This window comes from Kogia breviceps, chromosome 6, assembly GCF_026419965.1.
Source record: "Kogia breviceps isolate mKogBre1 chromosome 6, mKogBre1 haplotype 1, whole genome shotgun sequence".
Taxonomy (NCBI): Eukaryota; Metazoa; Chordata; class Mammalia; order Artiodactyla; family Physeteridae; genus Kogia; species Kogia breviceps.
The window spans coordinates 20,344,747-20,362,681 of NC_081315.1; the positions used below are offsets into that span (position 1 = coordinate 20,344,747).

Sequence of the window (17,935 nt, forward strand, 5' to 3'; positions counted from 1 at the left end):
CCTACTCCAACATTTGGATCTTTGTATCCTGCAGTTTGCCATCGTCTTCAAAACTCCAAAGTATAAAGATGTCAACATTACAAAACCAGCCTCTGTGTTTGTCCAGCTTCGGAGGAAATCTGATTTGGAAACCAGTGAACCAAAACCTTTTCTCTACTACCCTGAAATTAAAGGTAACTTGGTTGTTTAAACACTTGTGCTTGTTCGAACAAGAGGATGGTCTGATTAGAAAAGATCAGGTAGTCTCCTCTTTTGAACAGCTTCCTAGTAACTGGTTTCTGGGTCCATGGTACTTCTTTTTAGAGAAGAAAGAGGTTATATATGATTTGGGGGTCATAGAATTAAGTCTGGCCTTTTAAAATAATGTTATTTCCATTGAGTTTTATATGAGATTTAGACATTTGAGAATTTCTCTTTGAATTTGAGAATCTATCATTTATTGACTACCTCAGGGTTCAGGTAGTTGAGATGAAAAGATAAGGCTTGTTGTGTAGGAGAATCAGCCACTCTGTCAGCTGGCCTCAGGCAGTTGAACAGAAGACTCAGCCACCATGCAGTGCAGAGCTATAAAGATGAATAAGCCAGCATTCTCTTCCTCACAAAGGACACACCGAGAAGGGGAGATCATAAGTCTCCTTAAATTGTTATCATGCGAATTATTACTTTGGTAAGTTCCAAAAGTGAGGCATCCACAAAAACGTAGAAGAATGCAAGGAGAACGAACCATAGCTTCTGAAGAAGCCACCAAGAAGAAGGCTTCTTCAAGGTCCTGAAAATTGGGGATGTATTTCAGTAGTTGAGTGTGCGACAGAGAAGGAAAGGGTTTCCTAGACTTAGGAAACGTGAGGAGCTAAAACAGTTAGTGTTTCTTCAGGGAAAAGTGAGCATTATGAGCGCTGAGACGCACTCCTGAAGGCCACGGCGGGTGAGGAAGGCCGGGGCCAGGCTCTGTGCTGCTGTGATTGGCACCTAATGAATTTTGCATTGATTCTGGAAAGGGGAATGACCAGGCCAGCTTGGATTGGGAATAATGCCTCTGACTTCTCTCTGTAGACACTGAAGAGACTATCTGGGCAGCAGACAGTGAGTCAGAAGAGGAATGCAAGAGTCCACGTGAGAAATGGTGAAGTTAGTGAAGGTCTTAGCGCAGTGGAGTGAAAGGAGAAGGTGGATTCAGGAGGCAGGGCGGGGATGGTGTCAAGAGGACCCAGGTGCTGGTTGGGGTCGGGGGTGAGAAGAGAAAATCAGGAGTCATGGACGGTTCTAGGAATCCCAGCCTGGGAAGCCTGGGATGTGGTTGAACTGATGAGGAGTCAAGGGAGCAAATGTAGATCTGGGTGGGCAGACAGGGTTCAGTTTAAACATGCTGCATTTTAGGTTCCTGTGGCAGATTCCTAGCAGGCCATTCAAAAGGCAGGACTGGAACTCAAGAGAGGGCAGGGTGGGAAATTCACACCGAGAATCCTCTTGGAATGAGGGCAACAGGCCTCAAAGGTTATTTGTTAACCTGGAGTCCACTCACCCCTGTGGGGGCTCCATGGCTAGAAGTGTACTTTAAAACAATTAGGTTTTTTTGTAATCCTATTTTGAATTGTACATACTCAAAACTGTGATTCTAAGAAGAGATCCATAGACTTCACGAGACTGCAAAAGAGCCTGTGGCACAAACATAATTAGAAACCCCTGGACTAGAGGGAAGTGAGACTGGGGAGGGAAGGGCACCCGGGTCCTGGCTGAGGCTGGAGCCCACAAAGGTGCCGCAGCAACGATCCACACGGCTGCTAATCCTGTGATAGCAACGTGTGATGGGGGGTCTTTGAGGAGGGCTTTCTTTTCCTAGAATTCACGTTGTGGCAGCAGCGTTTAGAAAATGGTTCCGTGATTTCTTGTTTCTTCTCTGCGCTTTGTGGCCCCTCCACTGATGGGTTAGATGTATAGTGCATTCCGTTACTGGTGGTTTGAAAACACTGTCAGCAGAGGAGCCTTTCTTTTCTCTCCACGTGACATTTCGTGGGAAATCCCAGTATGTAAACCTGAGAGTCTTGAAGTTGGAGGTGGCGAGCCCACCCGCTGGGCTCGACCAGGAAGGAGGCTCACCTCTCCTCACTACCCTCCCTGCCCAGGAACTGCCTGAGGGCTTCCGAACAGGCCGTCGCGTGAAGTTTGAAAATCACTGCTTTGGATTAAGCACCCTTCTTTAAAAGTAGACCCAGAAGAGAAACAGAGCAAACATTTTTTGGACTTTCTGAGGGAAGGAAAAAAAAAAAAGATTTCTTCTCCTAAAATGTGTGTTCAAAATAATGTCAATTTTTCTAACACAGAGAATCAGATAAAAAAAAAGGAAACCCAGATTACCTACACATGTGTAAGCCTAGAAGTACTCAAAGCTGAGCTTCGTTTCTAGGCTGCCTGTGTCCCTTTCCCAGTGGTATCTGTGCCTGAAAAGAGTCTGATACAGCAGGGACACGTTCACACTATTACTTTCATTGCTACCCTCTTATGGTAGGAGCTATCCGGGGCTGGAGTTAGACAATGGGGTCTCCTGAAAGTTCACGATCTCACCTTTATGCGTCAGGCGCTTACCTTCCAGGTTATCATTGCTCCATCTATAAGAACAATGTAGAAAACCATCTGGAAAAATAAGAGTTTGTAGTTGAGCTCCACAGAAAGAATGGCCAACATGTATTGTGGTTGAGTTGTTGTGAGATTAGAACAATTTTATTGAAGATAACAAATTACCTTGGTCTAGAGAACCTTCTGGATTATAAATCCCAAGTTGAAATAATCACAAGGAAAAATGATCACACCAGGCATGTGTGACTGGCCAGAAAAGTAGCAGGCCATTTAGCATCAGAGTAACTATGTGAAGATGAATCTAAACTATACAGCCCAAGGAATCACTGTGCTCATTTCTCAGAAGTCATTCAATATACCTTCCACTGCCCCCGGCCCCTGCAGTCACTCCTGAACTCATTGCCTCATTTTATATTCTTCATTTATTTTTATCAATATGTAAAATTATCTTACCTATTAATTTATGTGTCTGTTGTCTTCTTCCTACCTGTGTTCTTTAGGTCACAGATTTGGTCTTTCATGTTTATTGCTGCATCTCAGACAATGTCTGTCACATAGTAGGCGCTTGTTAAATGTCTGAGAGCTAAGCTACTGTTTGACCAACCAAGTTGCCACCCTCACCCGAAAGACTAGTAACTTGTTGGGTGCCACCAATTAAGACGTTACACAAAGAAATACATCATATTCCTCTTGTACAGAATCATGCAGCCCTGAACTCTGCATCCTTTATGGTTGTGTCTCATAAAAACATGGAGTTGGTTGGGTCCAGGGAGACAATCAAAACAATCAGGAGAGGGATGGTTGGCAAGGGAAGAAGAGGGTTGAGGAACTGTTATACGAAAGCAAAGAAAATGGGCTTCCCTGGTGGCGCAGCGGTTGAGAGTCCGCCTGCCAATGCAGGAGACACGGGTTCGTGCCCTGGTCCGGGAAGATCCCACATGCCGCGGAGCAACTAAGCCCGTGAGCCATGGCCACTGGGCCTGCGCGTCCGGAGCCTGTGCTCCGCGATGGGAGAGGCCACAACAGTGAGAGGCCCGCATACCGCAAAAAAAAAAAAAAAAAAAAAAAAAAAAGAAAGCAAAGAAAGACCATGATGTCTTTTCAGTCTGAAAAGACGGAGATTAGGAAGAAACAGAATCATAATCTTTAAATTATGAAAGGTATGGTCAGGATAAATGCAGGCATCTTTACTGGCAAACTACAACCCAGAAAGTGAGAATGAGGTACTTTTACCTCAAGGCACTTGCACAGCATAAGGTGGTAGAGGCTAGAAGTTTTATCGACATTTGTGAACTAAGCTGTTATCTTAAATCATCAGTTATTAAAGGAAGCAAAGATATGTTGGAGTGTTTCCCCCAAAATGGTGACCTAATATAATGGAATGCTCATTAGACCTTGTATCTGATCTTCACTCAGCCCTGACCTCATACAGGTCCCTCAACATCCTAGTTTTGGTTTCCTCTACTGTAAAAGGAGAACTTGTAGTGAGTGGCCACTTAGGTCCCTTTTAGAATAGGTTGATGTTTCATAGTACATCCCATGGTCCACTGTCAAAAGCAGACCACAAGGGTAAATAAACCCAGTGTGAAAATTCCCATGTTCAATTCCATGGAAATTCAGACTGCAGGTTCTTCTATTTTTTAAAAAAAAAAAAAAAGCTTGTCACATGGAATTTTCTATATCAGTTTCTTGTCATTAACATCTTAATGGCTGTAGGATAGTTAATATTTTTTAAATTGAGTCTTAAAAATTCCCATTTTACAATGAAATATAACCAGTGAATGTCCCTGTTTTATAAGTCAAAAGGAGTACATAGCAAATACCAAATGATCTCTTTGCTAGAAAGCGTGTCAGTAGATAACATTTATTTCTGAAGATGAATATGTTGTCTGCCTTGCTCTTCTATTTCATATTTCTGATGAACTAATATCCCATGTGAGATCAGCAGTTTATAGGATGAGCAATAATTGTGACTTAGTTATGATACAACTGATGGAGAAACTTTATAAATCTGTCCAAAACATTTGATAAGGATATTGCTCGAGTTTCTCCACTTTGAGGTCACCCTTTCTGGTGGAAGCATGTTTTCTTCAGAATTGACCCATGCTGGCTTTTTTCTTCCTAGCGAGTCTGGACAGGATCCGTTTTTAAAAGATTGTTTTTTAAGGGTACTTTGCTACACTACTTTCCCCTGCTTATCTTTCAACTGCACTTAGATGATCACGAGATAATCAGTACACAACAGCATTCTTTCTAGCCCTGAGATGACTGAAACAACGACAGAATTAGAAATAAGTGAAGATCTTTCTGAACATAAACAGTGACCAGAACTGACGTGAAGAATCAGAAATAGGACAGTTGTCAAGTATTGGGCTGCTGATTGAAAAAAAGAATGCCATACTGACTGTTGATTTAATTTAAACAAAACCCAAAAACTTCTTTCAGTGCTTTATTTCAGAAGAGAGAAGGGAGAAAAAATATATAGGGTGGGAAAATCAGAGAAGGGAAAGAAAGGGAAACAGAAAGAAGAAACAAGAAAGGAACAATAGACCACAAAGGCACTGGCAGAATTCAGAGGGCCAGTGGAGCTGGTGGGAAGCAAAAGAAAAACAGAGCAACCACATGAGGAACGAGGGGGCAAAGTCTAAATAGTATCTAGACTTGGCCAATCAGAAATCTCAGAGGGCATCACTGTATTTTAGTCAAGCAGTGGTCTTAGACTTGTAGCCTCATATCTCATGAGTTAACAGTGACTACAGATCCATCCTTTATTGTCTTCCTGGGATGCACGCATTTTTATTATTGTGGTGACCACCAAGGAACAGCCTCCAGCACCTTATGTCTGCACTGTCTCTGCCTCTCACTTTGACTCTTTATTTTATCCTATGCACCAGTGACAGATGAATCTTTCTAAATTATCACCATATACATGGCATCCCCCAGTTCAAAAACATTCCATGGCTCTCCTGCCTGTAAATTAAATCCCTTAGGTTCATAATCCAGGTGCTTGGCAATGTGGTCCCAGTCAGCCCCATTTCTCAAGAATTCCTCATACTAAACTTTCACTTCAGCTAAGCTGATCCACTGCTGTTCTCATAAGCACGCAGTGCACATTGGTTCCTTCGTTACTTTCCCTCTACATCCCCTTCCCAGAACATCCTCCCTTTGCCGTCTCCTGATACAGAGTTGATTCTGGGAAGCCTTTTCCTGAATTTTCCAGCCCACAGAGACTCCCTAGAAGTCCTTGAACTCCTGAAACCCTAGTTGGCACCATGAATTTAACAGATATAGCATTATAGTGCTTTGTCTCTAAGTCTTTCCCCTACAACCTTAAAATTATATTGGAGGGTTCTTGACAGCAAAGACATGATGTCATACTTCTCTTTATCCTCAGCACTTAGGTCATTGTAGACGCATAGTAAATGTTAGCTGATTAGTAACAGTTGTTCTGTTTGACCAAGTGAAAATGCTCAGTAATGTTGTTCTCAGTCTCTTCATCTTTGATGGGCAGTCTAGTCTCTCACTAACTTGAATGACATGGGCACTTAAACAATTGCAGAGAGAATTTGGGTGTGTTCTGTTCTGTGGTCCCTCTGAGGCTGGCTCTCGGTCTTCGTGCTCATTGGAATAAATATAATGCTTCTTGACATTTGGCATCTCTTCCTCCTTGGGTGCTTTCTATTTCCCTTTAAGATGTTTAAAAATACCATCAGAATCAGTATTCTTTCTGTGGCTAATAGTGGAGCTGAATCAATCTTTTCTCCTCTGGTTTCTCTTCCTTTAAATACAGATAAAGAGGAAGTGCAGAGGAAACGGCAGAAGCTCATGCCCAATTTCTCGGATAGTTTCGGTGGCGGCAGTGGGGCGGGAGCTGGAGGTGGAGGCATGTTCGGCAGCAGCGGTGGAGGCGGCGGTGCTGGAAGTACCGGCCCAGGTACGAACCAAGCCTGTTCTTTCACATCTGAAAGGGCAGATTTTCTTCTTCTAGATTTCCTTGTCTATGGGTTGAGTGTTGTGACATTATTGAACAAGATATTTTACATTACTTAAAATTTCCCAGCAGTTTTTTCCAAAGAACTGCATGTTCATCTTATAATATGTAGATAGATTAATACCAAAAACTGTAAGAAGGAAAAAAGTCACGAAGGCCAGTTACCCAAAGGATACCTCTCAACATTTTGGTATATTCCCCCTCCTTTTTTTGGGGTGGCGGGTACAGTTGTCTTGGTATTCTTTGGAAACATTGGAAAGGTTTCATATTATATTTGTGCTATGTTGTAGACACATAAAATCCTGCCATCAAAGATTAACTATTGTTTTTTGGCAGGTACATACATTATAATACATATGTATACATTTCTCCAAGCACAGCTGAGATCCTCATTTTGCATCGTGTTGGGTTTTTTTTTTTGCATAGTGTTTTAATCCATTTACTCGAATGACCTATTTATTATCATGATTGTGTATAGAGTCATGTATGCTGCTTTTTCCTAACGGTTTAACATAAGCATTTCCCCATGGTAATAGAAATTTTACATAAGCATCATTTTAATGACTTGTAATAATTCATCAAGTGAACAAACGGTAGTATAACTTACTTGAAGATTGTTTCCTGTCTCTTATCTAAAATGTTGCACTGAACTCCTCTATCCACATTGCTTTTCTTTTATTCCAGGTAATTTTTGTAAACTAGATTCTTTGAAGTGAAATTACTATGTCAGAGAGTATGACAGCTAACACTCACTGCTTCCCAGAGTTTTACCAGCTTGTGCTTCCAGCAGAAACGCATGAGAGTGACCAGTGGGGACATGCTTCTCTTGAGGAGCCAGTATATGTTTCTGTATTTTGTTTGGTTCAGTTTTTCCCTCCAGGGGTTACTTTACTGTCTTCTGTGTCATCAAGTCTGAGTCTGGGTGGCAGCCACTCACCGTTAGCCTCTCCCCTGCATGCAGGAGGGGGGAGACTTTCTCCAGCATGAGCTCCTCCATGCTGCCCAGAGCCTGGGCTCTGCCTGGGTTGCCAAAAATGTAACCTTGCCAGAGTCAAATTCTGATCGTCCCAGGACCCCCAGTGATGTGCCTTATTTCTAAGTCTCCAAAAGGACCGTGTCGGGCACACCAAAGCCTGTTCTCAACAGAGGGAGGGACACTAACATTTGCTGAGTTTCTTTTTATTTAAAAAATCATCATGAGGTTTCATTTGTTTTGCTTGCCATTTCAGGGTATGGCTTCCCGCACTATGGATTTCCTACATATGGTGGAATTACCTTCCACCCTGGAACCACTAAATCTAATGCTGGGATGAAGCATGGTAAGTAACACTTTTCCTTTTTTTTTTAGTACTGAGAAAAGAACGAAAAAAATTATTTAAAAATTAATTAAAGTCAAAAAGTTTTTTTAAAATCATTACTCACCACAACATTATCTTGAAAAAAAATTGATGAATGCCAATAAATTAAGAAGATACTTCTTTTCCAAAAAATTATTATTTCCTGAGGAGAGTATAGATTCTATTCCTGATACTATATTTAAATTTATACATTTACTTTGTACATAGCATGAACAGGGGAAAGAAAAGAACATTAAATAGGGATATAGAGAGACTTGACTATTCAGACATAAAAAAGTCACCAAATTTAGCTGTTCTCTCTCTTTTTTCTCAAATACTACACTTCTGAAGACACTTAGAGTTTTATAGGGATGGTCTTTTCTCATCAAATGTATCCCCTGTGGGCTTCCCTGGTGGCGTAGTGGTTAAGAATCACCTGCCAATTCAGGGGACACGGGTTCAAGCCCTGGCCGGGAAGATCCCACAGGCCGCGGAGCAGCTAAGCCTGTGCGCCACAACTACTGAGCCTGCGCTCTAGAGCCCGTGAGCCACAACTACTGAGCCCACGTGCCACGACTACTGAAGCCCACACGCCTAGAGCCCGTGCTCCACCACAAGAGAAGCCACCACAGTGAGAAGCCCACGCACCGCAATGAGTAGCCTCTGCTCGCCACAACCAGAAAAAGCACGCACACAGCAACGAAGACCCAACGCAGCCAAAAATAAATAAATAAAATAAATAAATTTACCAAAAAAAAAGTATCCCCTAATTAGCAGTTGTCACATCATGTGTTCATACTTCTAGTACATGTCCATTTTAGTGTACTCATTGAAGAAATAATACAACAAGGTCTTCTCATGTATTTCAACACCTGTTTTACGTCAGGTGCTTTTACATGTTTTAACTGTAATCTTTATGATTCTTCTGTAAGGAAAATATTAGTATCTTCATTTTACAGACAGAGCACACCAAGGTTCAGAAATGATCATTTACTCACTGAAGGTACATATCTGTTAGTGGTAGAACCAGGATTTGAACCAGGTCTGCCTGTAAAATCTCTGTGTTCTCATAGTAGCTGTCAGGTAGCATAGTAGGACCTGAAAGAGTGTGATCAGAAACAGTGCACTGGATAGCTCCCACACCAAAGAATGTGAATTGAGATCACATCTTCACAACCTGCTTGAGCATTAGGGGAAAAAATAGCTGCTGTGTTCTCAAGAACTTTAAAAATTCCACTTCCTTGCAATTCCTAGAAGAGCTTTATTTCATTTTTCTCCTTTACAGATAAACAGAATGAGGTGTACATTTTTAGAAATGTAAAAAAAAAAAAAAACTTTTTTTAAGGTCTTAAATAAGTTCTCATCACAAGAAAAAAGAATTTGTAACTATGTATGCTGATGGATGTTAACTAGACTTATTGTGGTGATCATTTTGCAGTATGTACAAGTACTGAGTCATTATACTGTACACCTGAAATTATTACAATGTTCTACCTCAATTTAAAAAAAGTTTTTTGAAAGTGACTTTAAAATAGCTCCAAAACATGTTACTTATGACCATTTTAAAAGGAATTTTAATTTGTCGTTTTTCTTTTCCCTTTGCAGTAAACCTGCCTCCTACCTTTATCTGACCTTTGCTGAAACAGTGAATTATAACTTAATTAATAGATTTTACTGAGGAGAAAAAGCTGAATTTTTGCTTTTATCTTAGGAACCATAGACACCCCATCTAAAAATGACCCTGAAGGTGATGACAGAGAGGCCATACATCTCTCTGGGCAGGCAACAGAGACCACCAAGCAAGATAAAGAGTGCTGCAAGCGGGGCGCTGAGGCTGACCTGGCGTACTCAGTAGGAGTAGAGGAGGAGAATCGCAGTTCCCGGGGTGAGTGAGCACCCGCAGGGCTGCATTGTACTGCTTGGTGCGGGCGTGGCTCAGTTCCAGGTGGACGCCTGTTTCCAGAAAACAGGTTTATTCTCGGTTGATCTAAAGACGATACATCAACATCTGGTTCAGCGTGCTCTTCAGAGCCCTGTGTGCCTTTTGAAAAGCACGTGCCAGGTTATTTTATTCACACTGGGATTTCCATTTTCCCATTGTTATCTTTGAATATAAAGTACAGAAAGTTACATATGCTTCTCCAGTCAACCTCGTGCAGTTTTAGGGTATCACGAGAGATAATCTAAATCATTTCCACCACAGATAAGAGAGAGCAGTTTGCATAACTTCGACAGTCTCCCTCCTCTCGACTGTCATACTGAAGTGGAATTTCACCTGAAAATAAGGACTTTTCCCTTTCTCCTGATGCCTTCTTTGAAGAATTAGGATTAGGAGGGACAGTGCATATTTGGAACCAGAACCCATTAGAGTATGTGTCATGGGTCTAGGTCATCCTAAATTATGCCTGGAAGACTTCTTCTGTAAGAGAAAGATAGTAAATATGTAGAGTTGTGGGCTACATATGGTTTCTATTGCATATTTTTTAAACACCCCTTCAAAAATGTACAAACCATGCTTAGCTGGGGGGCTGTATAAAAACAGGCCACACACAGGATTTGACCTGACAGCCACGATTTTCCTCCCATTGACCTTCAGGAAGCAAAGTTTACAGAAACAGCAGTGGCTCTTGGAGAGTCTGTATCTCTGTGGCAGAGACTGATTTTTGACACTTTTTGCCTGACAAGAGAGTCTTTCAAGACTCCCATGAAGGATTATTTCACCGAGAGATTATTTACAATTATGGCAAAACCCAGTTAACATTATTTGGAGATTGATTGTTCCCCTTAAGATAACAGAAACTTCTGAATTGCTTTTCCCCGAACAAACTGCAGACAGATTTTTTTGAGATCAGCCTCTATATTTGTCAGTGAGCCAATGTCCAGCTGTGCTTTTTCTAGTGAACACAACCCAGAAGCAGCAAAAGGAGCATTTTTCCACTAAGTCGATGCGTCTCAGGGTAGCAGAACACTGATGCCGACGGTCTTGGCCTCAAGCATGGCATTCCTCTAGAGCAAGTATAGGAAAGTCAGCTGTATGATTGTGATCCATTGCCTTGCAGATAACCTCTTTCTGGAGAAGGCTATGCAGCTTGCCAAGCAGCATGCCAATGCCCTTTTTGACTACGCAGTGACAGGAGATGTGAAGATGCTGCTGGCTGTCCAGCGCCATCTCACTGCAGTGCAGGACGAGAATGGGGACAGGTAAGTCAGAACTTTTGCAAACAAGGGTTGTTTTAAAGGGGCGAAGAGAGAAAAGTATTGTGTGCATGCTGGCTAGAAATGAGAAGAATTGATCAAGGTGATTTGGTCCTGCAACTGAAACACTCTCTCAAGGAAAGTAACGTGTCAATAAGGTTGAGTGGTACAATCTCCTTCTCCTGTCCTGTGGCTCTCACCTCTTGGGCTCTAAAATAGCCAGAATACTCATCTAAGAGTACAGCACTCTGGGCGAGAAAACTAAGATGGGTGTGGGGAATGGTACTTTTTTTTTTTTTTTTTAACATCTTTACTGGAGTATAATTGCTTTACAATGGTGTGTTAGTTTCTGCTGTATAACGAACTGCATCTGTTATACGTATACATATGTTCCCATATCTCTTCCCTCTTGCGTCTCCCTCCCTCCCACCCTCCCTATCCCACCCCTCTAGGTGGTCACAAAGCACCCAGCTGATCTCCCTGTGCTACGTGGCTGTTTCCCACTAGCTATCTATTTTACAACTGGTAGTGTATATAGGGAATGGTACTTTTTGAAAAGCCGTGCTTGATTTGTTGGAATACGATTTAGAATCATATTTAACAAACACTTGTTTATTGGAATAGTAATATTTGCTTTATTTATTAGAATAATATAATAAAATCTGGTCTTACCAAATCCCTAAAGCGCTTGTTATCCCCACTGCGTATTTGTAGTAATGATATCCTCAAGGAAAAGCCCAATAGAGACAGCACAACAGCAGCAACAAAATAATTAGGAGGCCGTTGTCATGCTCTCCCAGTTACTGGTTCCTCTTCTGCTGCCTCTGTTAACGGTCACCAGTCTGTGACTGAGTCAGACTCTTGTGACTGCTCTAACCCACATTGTGTGGGAGTCTAACATTCCAAGCACCGTGCTTCCCATTCCTGCTGTTACTGAGCTTGTATTTGCAAAGACACCTGGCTTCTTTCTAAAACGGTTCTCCTAGTCCTTTCATTGAGACTTCTAAAATGATCTCAAAAGCCTATAAAAATAACGAGTGACAGCAGCCCTCAAATCCAAGTCAAGTGCTTTATCTAAAACCTTCCCAAAATAGTGTCAGCAATGAGAAATCCTTCTCTGTGGAAGAGCTCTGGGGCACTGTGTTTGAAACCTCAGTTTAGACACTGAACCAAATGCTGTAGGAAGGCGCCAACCTCAGCGTCTCAGACAGAGACCTTTGTGCTCATTCCTTGCAGCTTAACCAAGGATGTGGTGTAACCACTGGCCTTGTTAATACAGTATGAGAGGAACCGGTACAGCCTTCTTCGTGTCATGTCTTGAACAGCAGAATGTTTCTTACAGGGTTAAATAATCCATTTAGCATTCAATAGCATATAACCACAAGAAAAAGCAGTTAACCAAGACAGGGCAGTAGCATTTCAGGTGACATTTTTAGGGACCTGCTGATGAGCCTAAGAAAGACGAGCGTAGGTAAGTTAGAAAGGGACCTGCTGGTGGCCGAAGGGAGGATTGTGGAAAGGGACACAGGCACATGCATTCAGGTGAGGGCCCTGAGGGGAAGGTATAGACATGTGTAAGGACCTGGATGCATGTGGAGAGGCCGGGGAGGTGGCTTTCCCTGCCAAGCAGGAGATGAGCCCTGGGAGTCCCCACCCTGGACCCCAGACACACTCACGCAAGCAGGCCCGTGGGGCTCGTCGCAGCTGGAGGCCAGAGGGGTGAGACCTGGCGAGACCAAAGCGGAGTCCTCATAAGAACATAGACAAGGGATAGCTCGTGGCCTTCACAGCTCAGTCCCTTGTTTTCACTGAGTTTATCATATTCGGCTAATAATCTGAATCCTGTGGCCGTTAGTCATCACAGAAGATACAATGAAGAAAAAAAATAATAAAAGCTTCTGGTACTGGGGAAATTCCCACGAGGGTGTGAAAATCTATGGGGGAGGGGGAATGTACTTCTGCTGCAAAATGCTGAGCTGCACATGGAAATTTTTAGGCAGTTTTTGAAGTACGACCTTTTTCTTGGTATATGTGCATCATGTCTGCGTCAGACTTCGGGCCCTTTTCAGCAGTCTTCTTCCAGCCCTATGGTTCAAAAGACAGTACGGAAACCCTGAAATCATTCATTTAAAAATATCTCTCAAATAATGAAGTCACAGTTTAGTTTTTCAGGCTCTCCTGAGTCAATGATAATCCCAAGTAATATACACTTGCTATTTCTAAGAAGGTGGCCTGAATGAAATGACACCTAATATCTTTAGAGAATATCCAGCCTGTGCCTTAAATCCCGTATGTGCTGCCACCCTGGGATTCTCAGAGTGCTCTGCATCATAATCTGTCCATACTTGGGAGGATTCATCCTCCTAGATGTTCATCTGCAACTCTACAGAGCCGTGCCCATGTGCCCCTGAAGCAGGAGAGCTTAAGGGATTAAGAGATGGCTTTGGGGCAAGACAGTCCTGGACTTAATATATGACCTGGATTGAGTTCTATTATACCCGTAAGTCTCACTTTCATCACCTGAAAAATAAGGATAATATCACCTACCTCATAAGATTGTTGTTGTGATTAATCAGATAATGTATGTCAAGTGCTTGGTGTGGTCTGGTATTAGAAGCTCTAAACAAATAGTAGCCACTTTTTATTGTTGAGTTGTTTCCAATTAATTTTAAGTTTTCTTAACTATTAAAAAAATGTGTTCCTAGGAGTGGTGATTGGCACCAGCCAGTGTTTTCAGCCTCATTAGTGTTATTAGCCCTTAGTTTGTTCAGTCACCCTTATTTTAGTGCCTAAACTGTGTGCCAGGACTATAAGGCTGACCCGGAGGGGACCAGCCTCTGAGAGGATCACAGGTCAGAGGGGGAGGAAGATGTATAGAAAACTGCAGTCGCTCAACCAGGCAGTAAACTGGAGGGGAGACAGCTTGCTCTGCCTAGGAAGCTGAGGAAGTCTCCTCCAAGGACGTGAGGTTTGCACTGAAGGATATGCAGGATAAAGTGGTGCCGCTGAGGCAGAGAAGAGGAGCAAAACCATTCCAGGCAGAGGAACTAATTCAGTGGAGAAATACAGTCACATTGTTCCTGCAGAAGTGTGCGCCTAGAGTCTTCTCCCAGTAGTTAAGAGCCTGACTCCATTCTCCCCTCCTGGGATCTAGGAAGATCTTAAAAAGCCACCACACTGTATATGGGAGGAGGTGGCAGAGCTAGGTGAGATAACTATACTCTCTGAGCAGATCCTAGTGCAGCCACACACGTCACCTGTGTGTCGGGGAAAAGTTAGAGGAGAAGGTGCACAGCACAGAGGCAGAGCTGGGATTTGAACATAGGTTTCTCTGTCTCGAAGCCCGGGTTCTTTTACACCTCAAGGGTCCAAACTGAATGCCCCCGAGACCAGAGAGCAGGCAGGCACTGGAAATGAGTAGGCAGTAAAGCATCCCCACGTTGGATACAAGATGTTTCATAGATTCAAGACATTTGGGAGCCAAAGAAAACTAGGTATGAGAGCCAGATACAGTCTGGGAGTCGAATCCTACCTTGAGAATCTTTTTTTTTTTTTTCCATTCGCAGTTTAGTTGATTATTGCCACTATATTTTTGTTCCAGTGTCTTACACTTAGCAATCATCCACCTTCATGCTCAGCTTGTGAGAGACCTGCTAGAAGTCACATCTGGCTTGATTTCTGATGAAATTATCAACATGAGAAATGATCTCTACCAGGTAAGCAGAAATATCAAGGAGACAACTGAATAAAAATCCATCGTTTGTACGTGCGTGTGTGTGCGCGTGTGTGTGTGTTTCTTAACAGTAGCATATAACGTTAACAGTTAATAAAACAAAATGTCTCTGAAGGTAATATCTTAAAAGCCCATTACATAGGAATGTTCTTTTATGAATTAGGATCCTTTGATCTGTAGGTGTAATAGCAATCACCCCACAATGGAATTCAGCACCCTGCTGGGGGACTGCAAACTTTAAACTTCAGAAATCTGCCAAAGCAGTCGATCCAGCATAGAATAAATATGTCACATCTGTCAAGAAGAAATGCAATTGAAAAAAAGTTAAGTTTGAAAAGCTAGTGATTTATAAGAATTTTGAAGTCTGCTGAACATGTTGACAGCATCTAGATTAAATGCATATCAATGGAAGGGTGCTGAATCAGAATACAGAAAGGTAAAAAGGTTGCTTGAGAAGGAAAAAGTGTCTTTCAAAAACAGAAAGCTCAAAGTGAAGAAAACAGGGAACACCAAAGAGATTTGCCCAAATCAGGTTTACGTAGAAATTAGGTGGGCTCAAAAACAGCTTGAGGACCTCTGTTACAGAGGTCTTCAAATATTTCAGATAGCGGAGTTGACTGGAGACTCAGTGAGGCTGCCTGTTGGGCACATGCAGACTTCAGGGGAGGAAAGGAGATTAAAACTGTTGGACAGAACCAAAGCCTGGGTGCTGGGTGTAGCCGGCAGACCTGGGCCAGCCTCTCTGGCTAAGGGACCTGCACACAAGCAGGAGGTGAGTAGGATTCCGCTCTCCAGAGCTGCTCCCTCCTTCCTCCCGGGGCACTCTCTCTTCCTGCTGCCTTTCCCCAGCCCCATCAGTCTTCTCTACAGCCTCCTGGTCTTGCCCCCTTCTCGGCTTTCCTGTTTCTCCTTCCCTTCACACGACCCAAAGTGACTTCCCGGTCTTCCTTGGCCTCTGTGGTATGCTCGGATGCCTGATTCAAGCATATCCCTTACTCTAAAAATGCAGACAACCATCAGGCACAATTTACACAGTAAAGGTGCCTGTTCCAGTTCTCAATTTTTAAAGCAGGTGATGTGAATCATTTTTATTTCCTCAAAGCAGAAGTCCTGAAACGTTTACATGTATCTCTCAATAGATTTTTATCTGTGGATAGGTGTTTCCTGATAAGGGAAAGTAATGGATGTAAGGCATTAGGCTTCTTCTTTGGCTGCCATGCGTAAGATCAAAGGAAAAATGAAGTTGAGGATTCTTCGCTGACTCAGAATAACTAGGATGAGGTCTAATTTTAGATCTATGTTTAAAGGACAGCTTCTTCAAATTTTCATACCATTTTGGGTGTTGCTGGTATTTGGAAAGTCATTTGGCCCTTAGAGCTTGATTCTCGCAGGCTTTTGGACTGATTGTTCCTTTTCACCATCCCAGGTGTACAAATAAAACTAGAAATGGGCTGTTGTCACTTCTCAGTCCTCCTTTCAAAGGCAGCTTAACTTCACTGCCTGGAGGTCAGATTGAAGGAATTGCTTGTTTTTCTGTTTATAAATAGGACCTGCAAAGGACACTGCACAACAGGATATTAGTAGTTGTGATTTATTATGTGCCAGACTCCTTACTGTATCATTTGGGTACATATATTGAGACTCTTCAGTGTGCTGGAGACAAAAACTCTCAAACCACCACCTTTGACCTCGTGTGCCTTCTGATTTGGGGACTCTCAGGAGAATACAGGTCCATTTTCCCCACCTTACATTGTTCTCACTGATGGGCAAGGGTTCGGGATCCCCCTGGTTTGCGTTTTAGGTCTTAAACACACACCCAATGGCAACTTTTATTTGAGAACTAGAAACCCACTAAGATTTAGACTTTCATTTATCTGTTGTAAAGGTTTTCTCTTAGCTATTCTTGATGGAAAATTAGATAGTTCCCTAAGTAATTTGGATTATTTGGCAATTGTCTTAAACATTCTCCCAGAATACCTTTCACTAATCTTAGTACATTTCTGTGGCCATCTGTCACGATCAAATCTCTCTGCCACCCACCCTCTAGAGAAAGACACACTCAAAATAATCCAAGTGCATAGGGTTAAGATTTTTCTGAAAATATTTCTGAAACCTGTTCCCTTTAAACCCTCTTTTCCTCTCCCATTTCCCTCCCCACGACATAAAAAACAACTCCAGTGTGTGTGATATCAACTGTTTTATTTGCACATGTTGCTGTAAAACATTAGTGGGGTTTTTACACATGTATTGTTTAATGTTTCTAATTATTATAAATTTAATATGTATTCATAGTTTTTAAAATAGTACATAAGGATATACATTAGAGACTCAAGGTTACCCTCCCTGGCAGCATATATGTCTCCCAGCCCCACTCCCAAATATAACTGTTGTGTTTATAAGTATTTTTCCAGGTATTGGTTACATAAAAATATATACTTTAAATAGACAGATATTTTAGTATATCCTTACACACAGTCCACATTATATTATACATACTGCTCCTGATTTGCATAAACCTTTTTCTTACATTTTAAATACAATTACAGATTCATAGGTGGTTACAAAACAAAAAGTGTACCAGGAGTCCCATGTACCCTTCACCCAGTTTCCCCAGTGGCAACTTCTTGCATAACTCTAGTCCAGTATCAAAGCCAGGAAATTGACATTGATACAATCCACAGATCTTATTTGGGTTTCATCAGTTTTACATGCACTCATTTGTGTGTGTCCATATAGTTCTTCATGCACGTATTTTTTAATTGCATAAGTGGCTTTGTGCTACATGTCACTAAATTTCTGCCTTCACTGCTTATGGGATTTATCCACGCACCTGTGCGTACAGCTAGTTCCTTGTTTCTACTCCTGAAGAGGATCCCATAGTTTACATCTTCCACCTGTTATGTACCTGTTCCCCAGCGGTGGACACTGAACCAGCTTCACTCTTCTCACCTCCACAGGCAGTACTTCAGTGAAGAGTCTCACCCACGTGCCCTTGTGGCTTTGTGTCACTCAGATAGACAGGAGGGGGCTTGCTGGGGCATTTGTGTACTTGGCTCTGCAGCATGTCTGCATAAGTCCATATGCCAGCAGGCATGGCATGAAAAG

At 42.3% G+C, this 17,935-nt stretch overlaps 1 protein-coding gene across 3 annotated transcripts in view; it reads left to right on the top strand.

The window, feature by feature from the left end:
* Positions 1-17,935, top strand: part of NFKB1 (nuclear factor kappa B subunit 1) — a 124,383-nt gene that overhangs the window by 92,703 nt on the left and 13,745 nt on the right. For all 3 annotated transcript variants that reach the window (XM_059067303.2, XM_059067304.2, XM_067035551.1), the window contains 6 exons: positions 35-173; positions 6,365-6,508; positions 7,795-7,884; positions 9,614-9,787; positions 10,962-11,103; positions 14,699-14,813. In XM_059067303.2, the coding sequence (XP_058923286.1) occupies positions 35-173; positions 6,365-6,508; positions 7,795-7,884; positions 9,614-9,787; positions 10,962-11,103; positions 14,699-14,813 (804 nt within the window). The remainder of the gene's footprint in view (positions 1-34; positions 174-6,364; positions 6,509-7,794; positions 7,885-9,613; positions 9,788-10,961; positions 11,104-14,698; positions 14,814-17,935) is intronic.